This window comes from Mobula birostris, chromosome 1 (assembly GCF_030028105.1).
Source record: "Mobula birostris isolate sMobBir1 chromosome 1, sMobBir1.hap1, whole genome shotgun sequence".
NCBI classification, from domain to species: Eukaryota; Metazoa; Chordata; class Chondrichthyes; order Myliobatiformes; family Myliobatidae; genus Mobula; species Mobula birostris.
In genome coordinates, this window is record NC_092370.1 from 203,833,019 (window position 1) to 203,853,586 (window position 20,568).

General features: G+C 40.1%; 1 protein-coding gene across 2 annotated transcripts in view; it reads left to right on the top strand.

Annotated features, from left to right (window-relative positions):
• The first annotated feature begins 10,961 nt into the window (after positions 1 to 10,961).
• Positions 10,962 to 20,568, top strand: part of sos2 (son of sevenless homolog 2 (Drosophila)) — a 114,137-nt gene continuing 104,530 nt past the window's right edge. For both annotated transcript variants that reach the window (XM_072269379.1, XM_072269389.1), the window contains exon 1: positions 10,962 to 11,633. In XM_072269379.1, coding sequence (XP_072125480.1) covers positions 11,556 to 11,633 — 78 coding nt within the window. In that variant the 5' untranslated portion in view covers positions 10,962 to 11,555. The remainder of the gene's footprint in view (positions 11,634 to 20,568) is intronic.

Consider the following 20,568-nt stretch of genomic DNA (forward strand, 5'->3'; position numbering starts at 1 on the left):
CTGGGGCAGATTTGATCTAGCTAAAATAATAGAGTGGTTCTGATTTGTCCTGAAAAGTTTATCTAAAGCAATCTGAATCATTGTTAACATTGGTTTTCAAAATTTCAGTGGTCAATGCACAGTAACATTTTTTATAGTCTTTCATAGTCTGCATGTGGAAAGTATATTTTGTGTTTATTTACTGATACACAAAATACTGCAATTACTTACATAGGACATTGTGTTTATAAATGAATTGAATTGAACTGACTTTATTACTTACATTCTTCACATACATGCGGTGTAATAATCTTTACATTTCGTCTCCGTCTAAATGTAGAATGTGAAATTTATGGTAATTTGTAATAAATAGTATGTACAACAGGATAGTCAATATAACATAGAAATACAATTGCATCAGCGTGAATTAATCAGTCTGATAGCCTGATGGAAGCTGTCCCGGAGCCTGGTCGTCCTGGCTTTTATGCTGCGGTACCATTTCCCAAATGGTAGCAGCTGGAACAGTTTATGGTTGGGATGACTCGGGTCCCCAATAATCCTTCAGGCCCTTTTTATGCTCCTGTCTTTATAATCATGGGAAGTATACATCTACAGATGTGCTGGGCTGTCCACACCACTCTCTGCAGTCCTGTGACTGAGGGAAGTACAGTTCCCATAGCAGGCAGTGATGCAGCCAGTCAGGATGCTCACAATTGTGCCCCTGTAGAAAGTTCTTAGGATTTGGGGGCCCGTACCAAACTTCTTCAACTGTCTGAGGCAAAAGAGGCGCTGTTGTGCCTTTTTCACCCCACAGCTGGTGTATACAGACCATGTGAGGTCCTCGGTGATGTGTATGCCGAGGAACTTAAAGCTGTTCACCTCCTCAACCCAAATAACAATTCTTTTCCAATATTAATGCAAACAGTGTCTAAAATCTTGTCTCGAGGAATCACATTTTTCATACTACAACCAGTAGGAAGCAATCTATTACATGAGAAAGTCTGCCGATGATGTAAATCCAGAGCAACACACACAAAATGCTGGAGAGACTCAGCAGGTCAGACATGGAAATGAATAAGCATAGAAACATAGAAAACCTACAGCATAATACAAGCCCTTCAGCCCACAAATTAGTGCTGAACATGTCCCTACCTTAGAAATTACTAAACTTACCCATAGCTCTCTATTTTTCTAAGCTCCATGTACCTATCCAAAAGTCTCTTGAAAGACTCTGCCGTATCCGCCTCCACCACCATTGCTGGCAGCCTATTCTATGCACTCACCACTCTCTGAGTAAAAAACTTACCCCTGACATCTCCTCTGTAGCTACTCCCCAGCACCTTAAACCTGTGTCCTCTTGTGGCAACCATTTGAGCCCTGGGGAAAAAGCCTCTGACTATCCACATGATCAGTGCCTCTCATCATCTTATACATCTCTATCAGGTCACCTCTCATCCCCTGTCGCTCCAAGGAGAAAAGGCCGAGTTCACTCAACCTGTTTTCATAAGGCATGCTCCCCAATCCAGGCAACATCCTTGTAAATCTCCTCTGCACCCTTCCTATGGCTTCCACATCCTGCTTGTAGTGAGGCGACCAGAACTGAGCACAGTACTCCAAGTGGGGACTGACCAGCATCCTATATAGCTGCAACATTACTTCTCGGTTCCTAAATTCAATTCCATGATTAATGTAGGCCAATACACCACACACCTTCTTAACAACAGAGTCAACCTGTGCAGCTGCTTTGAGTATCCTTTGGACTCAGACCCCAAGATCCCTCTGATCCTCCACACTGCTAAGAGGCTTACCATTAATACTATATTCTGCCATTGTACTTGACCTACCAAAATGAACCACTTCACACTTATCTGGGTTGAACTTCATCTGCCACTTCTCAGCCCAGTTTTGCATCCTATCAATGTCCCGCTGTAACCTCTGACAGCCCTTCACACTACCCACGACACCTCCAACCTTGGTGTCATCAGCAAACTTACTAACCTATCCCTCCACTTCCTCATCCAGGTCATTTATAAAAATCACGAAGAGTAAGGGTCCCAGAACAGATCCCTGAGGCACACCACTGGTCACCGACCTCCATGCAGAAAATGACCCGCCGACAACCACACATTGCCTTCTGTGGGCAAGCCAGTTCTGGATCCACAAAGCAATGTCCCCTTGGATCCCATTCCTCCTTACTTTCTCAATAAGCCTTGCATTGGGTAGCTTATCAAACGCCTTGCTGAAATCCATATACACTACATCTACTGCTCTTCCTTCATCATGTGTTTAGTCACATCCTCAAAAAATTCAATCAGGCTCGTAAGGCATGACCTGCCCTTGACAAAGCCATACTGACTATTGCTAATCATATTATACCTCTCCAAATGTTCATAATTGCTGCCTCTCAGGATCTTTTCCATCAACTTACCAACTACTGAGGTAAGACTCACTGGTCTATAATCTCCTGGGCTATCTCTACTCCCTTTCTTGAATAAAGGAACAACATCCGCAACCCTCCAATTCTCCGGAACCTCTCCCGTCCCCGTTGATGATTCAAAGATCATCGCCAGAGGCTCAGCAATCTCCTCCCTTGCTCCCACAGTAGCCTGGGGCTTTCCAAAAACTCCAGCACATCCTCTTTCTTAATATCTACATGCTCAAGCTTTTCAGTCTGCTGCAAGTCATCTCTACAATCACCAAGATCTTTTTCCATAGTGAATACTGAAGTAAAGTATTCATTAAGTACCTCTGCTATTTCCTCCAGTTCCATACACACTTTTCCATTGTCACACTTGATAGGTCCTATTCTTTCACATCTTATCCTCTTGCTCTTCACATACCTGTAGAATGCCTTAGGGTTTTCCTTAATTCTGCCCACCAAGGCCTTCTCATGGCCCCTTCTGGCTCTCCAAATTTCCTTCTTAAGCACCTTCCTGTTAGCCTTATAATCTTCTAGATCTCTAACATTACCTAGCTCTCTGAACCTTTTGTAAGCTTTTCTTTTCTTCTTGACTAGATTTATTACAGCCTTTGTACACCACAGTTCCTGTACCCTACCATAACTTCCCTGTCTCATTGGAACGTACCTACGCAGAACTCCACACAAATATCCCCTGAACATTTGCCACATTTCTTCTGTACTTTTCCCTGAGAACATCTGTTCCCAATTTAAGCTTCCAATTTCCTGCCTGATAGCCTCATAATTCCCCTTACTCCAATTAAATGCTTTTCTAACTTGTCTGTTCCTATCTCTCTCCAACGCTATTGTAAAGGATGATAGAATTATGATCACTATCTCCAAAATGCTTTCCCACTGAGAGATCTGACACCTGACCAGGTTCATTTCCCAATACCAGTTCGGGTTTTGGGCCAAGACCCTTCTTCTTGAGTCCTGTAGAAGGGTCTCAGCCTGAAATGTCGACCGTTTATTCATTTCCATAGATGTCATCTGACCTGCTGAGTTCCTCCGGCATTTTGTGTGTTTGTTGCTCAAGAAGCAAACATCCTTTCTTTTGGTGAATGAGATGAAATTCAGTCCATGCTCTCAAAAGAAGATCCAACAGCTTAAAATTCACTTTTCTTGTTTCATTTATAAATTATGTGAATGCAGTTTTTATCTCTGAAAAAATTTAAAAAGTAATTAAAGGCTTATTAGTAAGCTCCAATTATATTCAATATTCCAGATATGTGAATAGATTTTTAAAAGTTGTCCCATTTCTTATTATTCAGCCCTTGATGTAAATTGTAAACTCACAAATATAAGGTATCAACTCAACAAAAATTGATATTTTTCACAGATGGTTGTATTTTGTTTGAGCAACACATTTATATAAAGTGGTAGTTCTACATTCATGAGCATATTGCTTCTGCCTGTTTTTCTCTGAAGCTGCAGCCAAGACCACTATAGGCAAATTAAAATGTTGCTGCACTTTCTTGGCAAGCTTACCTTTTTTGGGCCCCAAGCTGTTACACTAAGCAGAAGTCTTCACAATGAGATGTTAGTGACTAAATGATAATAACTACCATTAAAGATACCATCTAACTAGAGCCCATAAAAACTAATCCGTTTTAGAAAGAATGAGTCCCCGCTAATCAATCTTAAAGTTATATATAGAAACCACAAAACATGCTATTTCTCTGATACGCAAAAACTAACTTTGTCTAATATTCATCAATGTGAAGAGTTAACTCTTTCTCTCCCCACAGATTCTGTTTAACTTGCTGAGTATTTCCATCAATACCTATTATCATTTCGGTAGGAGGAATTCTTCTGGTGTATGACGCAGTCCCTGCCTCCAAAAAGGCTTTGCACCATCCATAAGGCACAAGTCAAGAGCATGTACTTGGATGAGTGCTACTCCAATAACACTCAGAAAGTTTGGCAATAAGGAGGAAAAAACAATCCACATGACTGGTATTTTATCCAGCACGCTGCACATTCACCCTGTCTGTCAGCAAGTACTCTGGCTGCAGAGTGCACCATCTACAGAAGGACTGCAGCTGCTTGCCTAGGCTAATATAAATCAATGACCTCTAATACAATCTGAGCAGTTGACTCTGTTTCTCTCTCCACACTTGCTGCCTGGCCGGACGACCATTTACGACATTTTCTGTTATTATTTCAGACTTTCAGCATCTGCATTATTTTTCTTTTGGATTACAGTGCCTCCAGTCAGTGCATCTATAACAATAGACTTCAATGATGATTCCCAGGATTTCAATGATGGAAGATTCAGTGTTAACGATGGCATTGAACGTCATGGGAGGTAGTTAGATTCTCTCATGTCGAAGATGATTATTGCCTGGTATTTGTATGGTGTGAATGTACTTACTATTGTCAGCCCATATATGTTGTATGTGGGCATGGAGTGCTCCATTTGTTAAATGGCTGCAAACAGAACTGAATCATCTGTGAACATCCAACCTCTGACTTTATGACAGAAGGAAGGCCATTAGCAGGGGAGCCTAACAGAGTCCCTCGTGGAACTGATGCTGTGATTTCCTGGAACCTTCCATTGGACAATTATATCTTTTTGCCATCCACTTTTGATTTTTATTTACTTGGGTCAGATCTGTTCTCATCTCATTGAAATCGTCCTTTATCCAATTAACCATTTTTACCTTAGAGTGTTCTGTCATTTCATGTTACTATTCTAAGTATTATGACCTTACTATAATTGTTTTGTATTTGTAGCTCTTCTGTCTCTCTCTCTCTCCCCACCTCCCCTCTCTCCTTCTCTCTCCCTCCTCATTGCTGACAATCAACATAGGATGCATTCTTAGCCCACTGCTCTACCCTTTCTATGTTCATAAATATGTGTCTAGGCACAGGTCAAATGAGGTCAATCTATAAACTTGGCAATGACTTGACTGTTGTTGGCAGAACGTCAGGTGGTGAAGAGGAGGCACACTGGATTAGGATAGACCGCTGCTTGAGTGTAGTTGCAACAATAATCTCTTAATCACAGCCAGAAAGACCAAGGACTAGATTATGGACTTCAGGAAGGGAAAGTCAGGAGAACACACTGCAGTCCTTATTGAGGTGGAAAGGGTGAGCAGTTTCAAGTTCCTTGGTGACAACAACTCAGAGGATCTATCTTGTGCCCAACACATTGATCTGATCACAAAGAAGGAATGCTAATGACTACTTCAATAGGAATTTGAGGAGACTGTTATGTCACTAAACACTTCAGCAAATTTCTACTGTGGAGAGCATTCTGGCAGGTTACGTCATAGGTTGGCATAGAGGCTCTAATACATAGGATCACAAGAGTCTGCAGAGTGTTATAGACTCAGTTAAGCTTCATCACAGGCACAATGCTCCTCATCATTGAGAGCATCTTCAAGAGACGATGCTTAAGAAAATGCATCCATAATTGAAGAGCCTCACCATCCGGGACATGCCCTCTCTCGTTACTCCCTTTGGCGAGGAGTACAGGAGCCTGAAGATCCACACTCAGTGCTTTGGGAACAACCTCTTCCCTCCACCATCAGATATCTGAACAGTCCCGGAACCCATAAACATTACCCCATTGTTCATCTTTTGCATATTTTTATAACTTAATCATTTTTATGCCTTGCACTGTACTGCTGCAAAACAACAAATTTCACAATACAGGTCAGTGATAATAAAGCAGATTCTGATTCTGACATATCCACAATAATAATTTCCCCACCTGAAATTACATACTTCTAATAATTGAGATTAGAATTGTCATCTTCCTACCACATCAGAACTTTTTGAAGGTAGCAGAGGCTCCTCCTCATCTTTGCCCCTTGTGTTACTTGTTCTCAGTCTATTCCTGGATAAAGTACTCAATTATCAATACTCAAAGCCGTTTGCACATCTTTGCACTTTTCCTCCAAATCTGCATCCCCATATGTTTCCCATTTGCTATAGAATACGTCCAGTCATGGCTGATAAACTCTTTTTTGCAGAAGGTACAGTATGAAGTATAAAGTTAGGGAAGTTTTGAGACCTTGCCTGGAATACTCAGAGTCAGGTTTAATATCACTGGTATATGTCATGAAATTAGCATGTACTTTATATACTTTCATATACTGTATCTATTTGATGTCAAGGATACAGTTTTCTTGGAGGTTTAAGGAGCTTTGGCATGCCATTGAAAACTCTGACGAAATTCTACAGATGTACAAAGAAATGTATTTTAACTGCTTGGATTATAGCCTGGAATGGAAAGTCCAATGCACAGGAATATGAGAGAATATAGAGTGTGGTTCACAGCCTGATCCATGATGGTACAGTTCCTCTCACCATTAAGGACATCTCAGGAAGGCAACATCCATCATCAGTGATCTCTGCTCCACCAACTGAACCAAGCCCTCTTCTCAATCCTGCCATCACGTGGGAGGTAAAGGAACAAGAAGACCTAAACTTACAGGTTCAAGAGCAGGTGCTTAACCACTGCAATCTGGTTCTTGAATTAATCTGAAAAATCCTAATACTACCTTGAATTATATATAATATTTCTCTCTGTTAATACTACACTAGTGTCATTATGTTTTTGTTCAGTTTATGACAAGTAAGTTATGTATAATTCATGTTAAATTAAGTTTAGGTTAAATTATGTTGGTAATGTATTATGTTGTCATTGCTGCTGCAAAAATGCTAATTTTCACAGCAATTATACCCCGTGAATATGTACAAATAACTTAAACTTCAGTCCTGCAGTTCAGCTCCTCAATTCATGTTTGTTATGATGAGGACTGGTTCCTAGTATTAGAGGCAGAATCCAAACTGAGTATCAGTATTGCTGAGATCATCACTCTCATTGTCTGCCTTTACTGATTATTGAAAGTAGAGTAATTGGTTGATAAAAAGAAAATTGGATTGGTCTTCAAAAAAACTAAATCTAAAGAAAATGCTGAAAATCTGACATATCAGTATGAAAAACTGGGCATGGTCACCAGGTCAAGCAGCAACTGTTGAGATAAAAGACGGGGTTAATGATTCAGATTGATGAATCCTGGAAATGTTGGAAAATAATCAAGTTTTGTCTTGCAATTAATGGATGGGGTGGAGACAACAAACTGAAAGCCTGTGATAGGGTGGAGACCAAGAGGTTTCTAGTAACACAAATGCAATCAGTGCCTTAATAAGAGATGGAATTAAATGCTTGTTAGTTATAACTGCACTGTCCAGAAAACATGTAAATAAAGGAGAATCTGTATGTGCAGAAGAGGGAGCGTGCCATAAGAAACAAGAGTAGAATAGGTCTTGTGGACATCCTGCTTGCTTGGCCATTCCATGAGTTCATTGGCAATCCAATCTTGGCCCACACTATCCACATATTCCTTGACTTCCCTGCACTTTAAATGTGGGTCAGTCTTTGCTGTGAATATGCCCCATTGCTCTTTGGGTTTAAAAATTCCATAAGACTTATGACTCTTGGAGAGAAAAAATTCCTTCTCCTGTGCTTCCAAAATGGGCAACACCTTTTCTGAAGTTATAGTTACTAGTTCTAACTTCTCAATATCCACCCTGTGAATAGCTCTCAGGATTTCATAGGTTTTCAGTGATGGCCAACTTGCTCAAACTTGATACAGCAACCAGTTCATTCCAAGAGTTAACTTCTGAACCTACACCACAATATCTCCAAACAACTATACCCTTCTTAACATATGGAGAGCAAAGCATATGCAGCATTTCATGTGTGATCTCAAAATTTCTCTAATTTTACAGTCTATACCTCTTGCAATAAACATCAACATTGGATCAGCCTTTCTAATTGCTACTGTACTTTAATGCTACTTTTGTATTTCCTATACTAGGATCTCTATATCTTTAACATGACAGTGTTTAGCCTCATTCTAATTAAATAATATAGTTTTTGTTGTTCCTTCTTAACTGGATAATTTCACATTTTATCACATTACACTGCATTTGCCATCTTCACTTAAACAGTTTTTAAAATTCTTTTTCAAGCTCTTTGGGTTCTCTGGATAACCAGTTAGGTTACCTATTATTGTATCAGCAAATTTAGCTGGAGACGATTTGATCCCTTCCTCCAAAAAATTAATATTGGTTGTAAATAGTGGAAGTTCCTGCACTAATTCCTATGGTATAACAAGACCCTAAAACGTAGGAGCAGAATTAGGCCATTCAGCCCATCAAGTCTGCTCTGCCATTCCATCATGGCTGAACATAATAGCCTCACAACCCCATTCTCCTGCCTTCTTCCGATAACTTTTGATGCCCCGACTAACCAAACAACTATCAATCCCTGCTTTAAATACACTCAATGACTTGGCATCCATAGCAATGAATTTCACAGTTTCACCACTACCTGGCTAAAGAAATTCCTTCTCATCTCTGTTTCTAAATGGACACCCCTCTATTCTGATGCTGTGCCCTCTACTCATTTATTATCGGAAACATCCTCTCCAAATCCACTCTGTCTCGGCCTTTCAATATTTGGTAGGTTTCAATGAGATCCCCCATCATTCTTCTAAACTGCACCGAGTACAGGTCCAGAACCATCAAATGCTCCTCATACATTAACCCTTTCATTCCCAGAATAATTCTCATGAACCTCAGCTGGACTCTCTCCAATGCCAGCACATCTTTTCTTAGATAAGGGGCCCAAAACTTTTCTAATACTCCAAGTGCAGTCTGATCAATGCCTTATAAAGCCTCAGCATCACACCTTTGCTCTTATATTCTAGTCCTCTCAAAATGAATGCATTTGTCTTCCTTGTCATTGACTCAACCTACAAGTTAACCTTTAGGGAATCCTGCACAAGGACTCCCAAGTCTCTTTGCACCTCTGATTTTTTAATTTTCTCCCCATTTAGAAAACAGTCTACACTTTTATTCCATCTACCAAAGTGCATGACCATAAACTTTCCTACACTATATTTCATTTGCCCATTCTTCCAATCTGTCCAAGTCCTTTGGCAGACTGACTGCTTCCTTAACACTACTGGCCTCTCCACCTATCTTCGTATTGTCCTCAGACTTGGCCACAAAGCCGTAAATTCTACCATCCAAGTCGTTGACATACAATATAATGTGAAAAGAAGCAGTTCCAGCACCGACCCCTGCAGAACACCACTTGTCCCTGGCAGCCAACCAGAACAGGCCCCCTTTATTCCAACTACCTACTTTCTGCCAGTGGGTCAAGCTTCTCTCATGCTAGTATCTTTCCCGTAACAGAATGCGTTCTTACCTTGTTTAGCAGTCTCACATGTGGCACCTTGTCAAAGGCCTTCTGAAAATCCAAATAAACAACATCCACCAATGTCTACTCTGTCTGTTATTTCCTCAATGAATTCCAACCGATTTGTCACACAAGATTTTCCCTTAAGAAAACCATGCTGACTTTGACCTATGTAATACAATTGAACTGAGGTGTTTTTCCAATCCTTGTTCGCCTAATCTGTGTTTGCTTTCTGTAGAGAAGGTCACATTGTGAGTACATTGGAGACAATGTAGGTTACTCATTGCATCACTTGGAAAGATTGTTTGAGTTCTTGGATAGTGAAAAGGCATGTCCTGTAGTTGATTATGAAACTGCTTTGAGAAGGAGACTGGATAGTGAAGGTAGAAGAATGAAAAAGGGGGTCTCAGAGGGAACTGCTGAAAGGAAAGAGGTGAGGAAAATGCACCCAGGGGTTGGCATCTTTCGAAGGTTGTGGAAGTAACAGAAAATGATTCCATGAATGTTGATTCGGGAAGGTGAGGAAAACAGGATCCCTAGCCTTGTTCTGGTGGAAGTAGAGAGAGTGAAAACAGAAATGTGGGAAAAGGAAATATGCTATTGGGAGCAATGTGACTATAGTTAAAAGGGAATCCACGGTTAAGGGAAAAGGAAGCACTGATGTGGAAAATCTCATGACCAGAACAAAAATGTCAGAGCCTTTCAGAGAATGTGGGAGAATGCACTGGAGCCTAACAGCAAGGCAGCAAGGAAAATGAATGGAGCCTCTGGGCTTGTGTATTATATTGGAATTTGTATTATGGGCAGAGTAAAGCTAGCAATTTTCCATATTGTCAGGTAGATGTCATCGTTGTAACTGTACTGGAACAGCTTGTTTTTGACACGCCTAGTTATACAATGTAAGCCTTTAAGAATCAAAGCCAAGATGTTAGTGCTCCCCTTTGCCTTCGCTTGTTGTTCTTTTATCACCCAGCACTTTGAATTGCCTGTAATATTCTGTGACGGCTGGATCTGAGAAAGTAATTGAGTGGATTAACCACTCGGCATTTTTGGCTGAAAACACTAGCAAATATACTGTAAGGGATTGTTGCTTTAAATATTCGTTGGAAATGCGATATTGGCATTGCAATACCGCTTAAAACTTCTGAGCAATAAAATAAATGCAGCAGTGATTGAGTCAAGCGAGGCGGGAGCCCGATTCCACAATCCGCTTCTTATGTCCTCTGCGCTTGGATCCTCAGCTCTTTCCGCATTTGGCTGGGGTGCGTAAGAAGGGGCCGCCCGGAACGCGCCTGCGCGCAGGGCCCTCTGCAGTGAATAGAATGCCCCGGGGGCGCGAGTGACGGGTCGTGATTTTATTTGGGTTTCAATGGGGTCGGGAGCTTGCGAGAGAGCATGAAGCGGTGCGTGGACAGGACCAGGCCCTGGGATCTCCACTGGCTGCAGCCGTAGGAGTCTTCCAGCCCCAGCAGAAAAGTCTTCTCAGCAGCACGGGGACCTCCGTGAGCACTTCAATGGATGATCATGATATGTGCGTAGTTCACATTAATGCTATTGTTTGTCCAACCAAGACTTGGAGTCAACTGGGAGGAGACTAATTCGCTGAGCAGAGGAGCGGGGTGAAGTTAGAGCCGTGGCCTGTGGGGAATTACCCGGGGATGTCTGTGAATTGTCGGCACGGCCGACCGATCAATCAACTCTCATTTTCCTGCTGTCTTTCCCGTCTGCGACTACCATGCTAAATCATGCATGAGCTACGAGGACTCGATATGAATGATTATTTCGTGTAAAAAAAAAACAAACCGAAGGGAAGTGTTTCTGTTTTTGTTTTGAGATTCAAGTGTGGTCGCCGTCGTTTGGAACTGAGGCCGATGCTGAGTGTTATGTCCAAAAGCCATGCAGCAGCCTTATGATTTCTTCAGTGAGGAGAACAGTCCGAAATGGCGGGGTCTGTTTGTCCCAGCGTTAGGCAAGGTAATTATATCCAGTGTACGACTTTACATCTTTAATATGCAGTGTCGATATTTTAAAAAGGGACACAAGATAATGGTGGCAAACTGTGGGTTGGAAGTGCAACTTGTACATTGCATGTTCATTCTTGTCACTGGTCTTAAGTGTATCACGTAATCTAAATTTCCAGCAGGTACCCGCGAAATATTTCAATATGAAATTGAATTATGTGCACAGATTTTTGACTACACAAATAAGGTTAACCTTGCATAGTTCTTTATCTTTATTGCTTATTTGTTTCTTTGTATACTTTTCTTGAAAATGTAAAACTATTTTGTGTTTATAGTCGATCTATATTGATGAGAAAATTCAGTCAAAAAATTGAATTGCTCAATAAATTAGAAGTAAACTATATTTGCCAAATTGTTGGATTTGACTTGTGGTGTAAGGAAACCTGATATTTATAGTTAAAACTATAAATCTGAAGCAATTTAATAAGCATTATAACAAGTAAATTCTGTTAATCACTGCTATAGATTTTGGTTTAATTTATTGGTGCCCATGCATATATTTTGTAAATAGATGTCATAGGCATGCATAAGTGAACTGTAAAATAGTATTTTCCCCAGTAGGAAAGTCCAGAAACACTGGGCATAGAATTAGCATCAGAGGGGAAAGATTTAAGAGACCTGAGGGGTAACATTTTTATGCAGAGGATGATGAGTATATGGAACCAGCTGCCAGAGGAAGTGTTTGAGGCAGGTACAACAGTTTCATTTAAGAAGCACTTGGACAAGTACATGGAGGGGCAGGATTTAGGAATATGGGTCAAAAGCAGGAAATTGGGACTAGTTGAGTGGGCACTGTTGTCAACATGAACAGGTTGGGTCAAAGGTGAGATTGCTGTATGACTGCAACTTGCTCTTTCTCACTCTTGTGCCTATTTACTCTCCTTTCATTATTTGACATTTACCTATCTAATGGGGTAATTTAGGGGAAACCAATCCACCCACCTCTGGGGTGTGGGAGGAAGTGAGGGTACTGAGGGCAAACAGATGTGGGTACAGGGAGAACATGCAGACCACGCTGAGGTGAGGGACAGACAATGGGTCAGATGGCTTAAATCTGTTCCTGTGTCTTGTGATCTTATAAAGACTTTGTGTTGTTATCATTGGGGTAATATGCATTAATTGGGGTAATGATGTGCATTAATTCTTTAACAATGAGGGTAAGAATTATTGTTATTTTATCAAAGATGTTATTGTGTTAGCCAGTGAAAAGTGGAGAATCATATCTGTGTGAGATGTTAAAACTTAAAAAAAATCAACACTTTTTGAAAAACACTTTATAATTTGCACTTTAAAGAATACAATACTGTTGAATTACTGAAATGCTTTTCCAGCATATATTGCAGCTTCTGTGAAGTCTTTAAATAAAAAGATTGGAGATTTCAGTTAGATTACTAATGTGCCAAATTGCTGAAAAAATTGATCACAATTTCCTCCTCTCTTCCCCCTCTGAGGGAGTTTATTTGTCTTGTTCAGATTTTCCATTTGTAATTAGAAGATCCATTGCAATGACTTCTTGCTCTATTTTCTCTGGTAGTCTCAAGCAATCATGCCTTTTCTCTTCCTATTTCCCAGCTATGTGCTGTCTGACCCTCAGCCATGATCATCTGAAAAAGAATCTGTTCTTGTGTGTTTGCTCAATGTCACCACTCTCGTTTTAACTCTTAAAATGTTTCCAAATTTTAAACCTGCTTGACTGGCATTCTGGGCAATCGTGAATTTCCTCTAAATGGTACATTGGGAAAACACTGTTCTCAAACCACTAACCCTATCCTTTTCCTTGCAAGAGGTGGTTTTCACTTTAATTCATAATTGATCCAAAGATGTGCTTCCGATCTAATCTACAGTATTACTACAAAAAAAATTTCAGTTCTTTGCAACAATGCCTAACCCACTCCTGCCTTTGCGATCCTGTTACTGAAGATTTCAGGCACTCCACTGTGACCTCTTCTCATGGCTATTCAAAGGAATATCTGGCTGACCTTCCATGTTCTACTGTCCACAAAAGTGAATCATTCAAAGCTCTGCTCCCTGTGCCTGAATGGTACCAAGTCCTATTCATTTACTTGGATTAGGCATTGCCATGACTTTAAAATATTGTTATCCAGTCTGAAATTCCCTACTAAGTCCCTCATTTTTTTTCTTTCCTTTTTTAAGATGATTCTTGCACATTGTCTATTTCTCAGAGGTTTTGGTAATCTGCCTTACTGCTTCCTTCTGGTTGGTTGTCAAATTTTGTGGATAATATTCCTTTGCAGCACTTTTGGGCATTTTACAATAATAAACTGCTTTATCAATACGTTATCTGTATTTTGTCAACAGGTGTTCCCCTCTGACATAATTTAAAAGCATTAACTTTAAAAATGCCTTGACATAAGTAACAAGTAGTCATTGTTATTTTTGGTAGCTGATCTTTTATAGGGTTGTTACTAATTGAGTACTTGATGTGTCAGATGTTAAAAATTTTGGCAGTGATCAATAGCATAATACTATTTCTTAATTGATTTGATAGCGATGACATCAATATGAATAATTATAGCAATATTTCATAGTTTGATATTTTCTGTCAAGGAATTAATCTGTATAGAATTTATATGTAAATAGTAATGTGTTGAAGGGTCATGACTGCTATATTAAGAGATTTAATGGCTCATAATATTCACTTACAGTTTTTTCAGAGCTGGTGATAATTTCTGTCAAGGAATTAATGTTTGGAATCTATATGTAAATAGTAATGTGTTGAACGGTCATGACTCCTAAACTGGAAGAGATTTATTTTACTAATGGTTCATTATAGTCATTTACACTTTTTCGACCACACAAGGAGGCTAAAAAATGGAATGTGATTTGACTCCTTGCAAGCCTTTTGAAATGAACTAGTAAGTCATTTGACATGTGAAACCTCTACAACTAAGCATTATAAACATGAATTCGTGTGACAATTTGGCATCAACCATGTATTTGATTAGGAGATAAGAAAGATACACTGTCATGTGTGGAATTGTCCTTTCTAATATGTACCAAAATTAGACATGTTGTCTTACAGAATCATGTCTTCTCATTTTTTTGGCACAATTCCTGGATATGCCCTGTCTCATTGACATAAGTAACCTAACAAAAGTGGTGGCACAGGGATATTTATTTGGGAGAGAGTGGGCCAGGAAAACCTTAATATTGATGTCAGTCTCTATGAAGTCATGTGGTATATGGTTGAATATGGGCAAAGAAATTTATTCCTGATGGCATGACTATCGATTTCACCTTCCGGTGAACAAAAATTTCCCCACTCTACCCCTCCATTCCCCACTCTGACCGTTTACATCATCTCACGTGTCTATTACTTCCCCCTGGGTCTCCTAACTTTTTCCTTTCTCCTATTGCCTACTCTCCCCTCTTATCAGATTCTTTCTTCTCCAGCCCTTGACCTTTTCCCATCTACCTGGCTTCACCTATCACCTTCTAGCTAGCCTCTTTCCCCTCCCTTCACCTTTTAATTCAGGTACCTCACCCCTTCTCTCTCAGTCCTGAAGGAGGATCTCAGCCAACAGTTTATTCATTTCCTGACGTGCTGAGTTCCTCCAGCATTTTGTGTGTGTTGTTTATTGATTGATTGCTACCTGATGGATTATTTCTCTTCTGTATTGAAGTGCACTGGCTGCAACAAAGGTGCAGGAAGAGTTCTAGTGAACAACTTCAATGGCAAAATGTTTGAGTTTCGTGGAACATAGCTGCTAGACTGGGTGTAGCACAAGTTGTGAGACCAACTCAAGTCATTGTCATAAAACACGACAGCTCAGAAATAGGCCCTTTGGCCCATTTAGTCCATGCCAAACAAATAATATACTCAGTCCCAATGACTTGCACCTGGATGATAGCCCTCTATTCCTCTCCCATCCATGTACCTACCCTATTTTTTCTTGAATGTTGAAATTGAACTCGTATCTGCTACTTCTGCTGGCAGTTCGTTCCACACTCTCAACACCCTCTGAGTGAAGACGTTTCCCCTCATGTTTTCTTAACATTTCACCTTTCAACCTTAACCCATAACCTCTAGTGGACACCTCTCACCCAACCTCAGTGGAAAAAGTATGCTTGTATTTCCCCTATCTATACCCCTCATAATTTTGTATACCTCCACTAAATCTCCCCTCATTCTCCAATGCTGTAGTCAAGTGAATGAAATCCTAGCCTATTCAACCTTTTTCTATAACTCAGGTCTTCAAGTCCTGGCAATATCCTTATTTACGTCTTTCCTGTAGGTAGGTGACCAAAACTGCACATAATACTCCAAATTAGGCTTCACTGATGTCTTACACAATTTCAACATAACATCTGAATTCTTGTACTCAGTACTTTGACTTATGAAGGCCAATGTGTCAAAAGCTCTATTTGTGACCTTATCTATCTGTGACGCCACTTTCAAGGAATTATGGATCAATATTCTCTCTGTTCTACTGCACGCCTCAGTGCTCTATTGCTCACCATGCAAGTCTTGCCCTGGTTTATCCTCTGAAGGTGCAGAACCTCACGTTTGCACACTTTTCCACGTTAAACGCCATCTGCTTTTTTTCAGCCCATTTTCCATCTGGTCCAGTTCCTGCTACAAGCCAAATCAGGCACCTTTGCTGTCCACTATGCCCCCAATCTTGGTGTCATCTGCAAATTTGCTGATCCAGTTTACTATATTACCATTCCAATTGTTGATATAAATGAGAAACAATAACTGATCCAGCCCAGATCTCTATGACACATTGCTAATTCAGGCGTTCAGTCAGAGGGACAACATTCTACTACTCCTCTCTTGCTAACATTTAATGCAATTTACTACCTCATCCTTAATGCTAAACAACTGAACTTTCTTGTGCAACCTCCCATGCAGGGCCTTGTCAAAGGCTTTGCTAAGATCCATGTACACAACATCCACTGCCTTGCCTTCATCAATTTTCCTGGTAACTTCCTTGAAGAAGGTATAAGATTGGTTAGACACAAACTACCACATGCAAAGCAATGTTGTCTATCCCTAATCAATTCCTGTCTACTTGTATATCTGGTCCCTTTGATTACCTTACAGTAACTTAATGACTACTGATGTTAGGCTCACCATCCTAAAAATTCCCAGGTTATTCTTAGAACTTTTCTTCCAACAACAGAAGAACATTAGCTATTAGCCAGTCCTCTAGCATTTCACCTTCACCTGTTGCTTAGGACATTTTAAATATCTCTGCTAGGACCCCTGCAATTTCTGAATTACCCTCCCACAAGGTCTGAGGAATCACCTTGTAAGGCCCTGGGGATTTATCCACCCTATTTTGCCTCAAGTCAGCAAACACCACCTCCTCTGTAATGTGTACAGTCCATGACCTCACTGCTGTTTTAGATCATAAGACCATAAAATGCAAGAGCAGAATTAGACCATTTGGTCCAATGAATTTGCTCCGCCGTTTCATCATGAGCGATCCATTTTTCCTCTCAGCTGCAATATCCCTTCATGCTTCATGATCTTCTCCCCATATCCCTTCATGCTTTGATCAATCAAGAATCTATCAACTTCTGCCTTAAATATACGTGGTCTTGGCCTCCACAGTTGCCTGTGGCAAAGAATTCCACAGATTCTCCACTTTCTGGCTGAAGAAATTCCTCCTCATCTCTGTTCTAAAAGGACACCCCTCTATTCTGAAGCTGTGTCCTCTGGTCTTAGACTCACCGACCATAGGGAACGTCCTTTTCAAATCCACTTTATCAAGTCCTTTCACCTTTTAATAGGGTTCATTGAGGTCACCCCTCATTTCTTTGAATTCTAGTGAATACAGGTCCAGAGCCATCAAATGCTCTTCATATGATAAGCCATTTGCCTTGCTTCTATGCAAAAAAAACAATTCAAGTTCTCCCCCATCTCTTTCAATTTCATGCATCTTCCACAGGATCAATTTTGTCCCTTGCTGTCCTTTTGCTCTTAATATATCTGTAGACTCCCTTGGGATTCTCCTTCCTCTTGTCTGCTGGAGCAGCCTCATGCTTTTTTTTTAGCCCTCTTGATTTCTTTCTTATCAATCCACTTGGTGCAGATGCATCTGTATCAGAGTATTGATGGTAATGCCAGTTGTATTGACTTTATGGAGTGGAAAAATCCTTTTTGTCTGTGTGTGTGAGAGACCATATTCTACTCTGAGATTAATTTTCTTGCAGCTATTTAAAGGAAAATAAAGAAATATAATAGAATTTACCAAAAACTGTACATAAGGTCTGTAACCAATTTGCAAAAGAAGACAAATTACACAAGTAGAATACTGAGAACCTGAACTGTAGAGTCCTTGAAAGCGAGGTTGCAGGTTGTGAAATCAGTTCAGAGTTGAAGTGAGTGGATCCATATTCAGCTGGATTTCGGTACCTATGAGAAGTGAACTGTTTGGCCCATTGGGGAAAAACATCTGTAACCGTGTATATATTCCTTATAGTATTCCTCACTATAATCAACACTTTCAAGCTTTGCTCTGAGTGTAGAAGAACATTCCAGGAACAGCAGCAGGGGTCCATAACAGTTACACCAACCGTTGAAACTAAACTAGGAGGCTACTTGCCTGCAAAATGGTCATAAAGTATGTGATCACACAATGGGCAGGACAGATATTAAGACCAGCCAATCCATTTGACATACTCACAGAATGGATTTCTCTCCTTGTGGAGGGAGTTCATATGAAGCTATCAATATGTGTTTCTAATATTCAGATAAGGTCTTGGAGTTTAAATCTTTCTTGGAGAAGTAGAAGACTCAGGCTACTGTGTCTGACCTTACACTGTAAAAAATGATATGAAACAATGGGGCAAATTATTGAACTTTCTTCCTAGTTGTTGCTTTATAACCAGAGGTCCACACATAGCCTTTCACACTGCCAATTATATTCTAAAGTTGGTAGTGAGGACAAGAATGTGGAATTGGTTGAGTAAGATTTTAAAATGTTTTATTTATGTATAAGCCTATAAAACTTCTGCAAACCTGATTTAATGATTGTGGACCAAGTTACATTGCACCTTTTGAAAATGAGGGAACACAAAATTTAATCCATAACTTAGTTACTAGCATAGGCACTACACCTTATTCAAATCTTTGTATTAATGTGCAAGCTAAGATATATTCATTTATGTAGCACCTTGCTCAATCTACGATACTTTGAAGTGCTTTTTTTTGTGTGAGTTGCATTACTGAAACTTCACAATGTTGAAACTTTCATTTCTTGAGTAGTTTTAATGCCTATTAGCTAGTGAAAGTGTTGTATTTTGAAATGTATGGATGTTAAGTAAGGGAAGCAAGTAATGTCACACATTGAGCAAAAACAAACTGCTGGAGGAACTTGGTGGATTGAACTCCATTTTTATAGTGGGGGGGCAGTTGTTGAAAATTGGGTCAAGGACCCACATTAAGTCTGAGAGGAAAATTAATATAGCCAGTAGGAAAAGGAGGAGTAAGATGAGTGGCAGTAGATTGTTTCCTTCTCCTTAGCCCTTGCCACTCCTTGGTCCACCTATCTATCCTCTACCAGTCCCTGTCTTGCCCTCCCTCCCACCCCTCCCCATTTCCTTTCTACTCACTACTGATGTAGGTTCTTGACCCAAAATATTCCTCCCCCCCCACCACCAACCCAACAGTTGCTGTTCAACCTGCTGAGTTTGTTCCTCCACCAGTTTGATTTGTGCTTCAGATTCCAATATCTGCATTTATTTAATTTCTAACATGGCACATGCTGACAGTATGGTCTATATCACCTGTTTTAAAGTTGCTTGTTTCAATCTGTGTTGCTTAAGGTTAGCACTTTTTTTATTACAGAAGCTATTCTGGGATTGCAAGTGGATGATGAGAATATTTTTAAAAAATTGTGTCAAATCACAAAACACAATTGAGCAAACATTGTCTCCCACTTTTTTTCAATTGCTTGGTCTACTTAATTCTAGGAAGTATTTATATAACAAAATCCTTTTTCTTTCTTTTGAGGAAATATTGCTTTGTGCCTTTAACTTTCTATTTTGCCTGTGGATCCAAATAAGGTTGTTGTAGGATAGGCATGCCAAATGCATTAATATATGTCCACCATATTATAAAATGTAAGAGTTCTTATAGTTATCTGTATATTATCACAGATTCAAGTTATACAGATGTTTGAACTGTTTTCCATGACCCTAGTCTTAAGCACATTGACCTTGTTGTGGACATGGCCAGTCGGAGACACTCTTACTGTGATGAAGATGCTGAGTACTCAAAAGCTAACTGTTTTCTTGGCTAACCTGTCGCAACACAGCTGTTGCCCAGTGAATTCCCTGTGCACACAGAAGTGGTTCTTCTCTAACTTGGTCCGTGCTTGGTCTGTCAGTCTTCATTCAAAACATGAATAAAAGTCAAGGATGTGACTTTCCATTCTCTTCTGTAAAATAATTTCGGTATGTATGTTCTGCAAAACGCATTGTTCTTTCCTGACGCTGATTTGGATGAAGCTACAGAGTGCATTGTGGCCAGACTTGCTGGTGATACACCAATAGGTGGTTTAGAAGGTTCTGAGGAGAACACAAAAGACCCTGTGAAGTGAAGTAGATGGGTTAGGTCAGTGGATAAGAAATTGGTAGATGGAGTATAATGTGCAGAAAATGTGAGGTTAATCACTTTGAAAGTATGATAAAGCAAATTGGTATTTAAGTGGAGTGAGACTGCAAAATGGTGCAGCAGGCAGCCAGCAGGGGTCCAGCTGAAAGAAACACAGAGTTAGCATGCATGCAGAGCAAACATTTTGGAAGGCTGACGATGGGCTTCATTAGAAGGTACAAAATCATGACAACCAGGATCAACTCTTGTCACCTGCAGCTTGCCATCTGCAATGCTGAGCAGTTCATTAACCTGCTTAGTA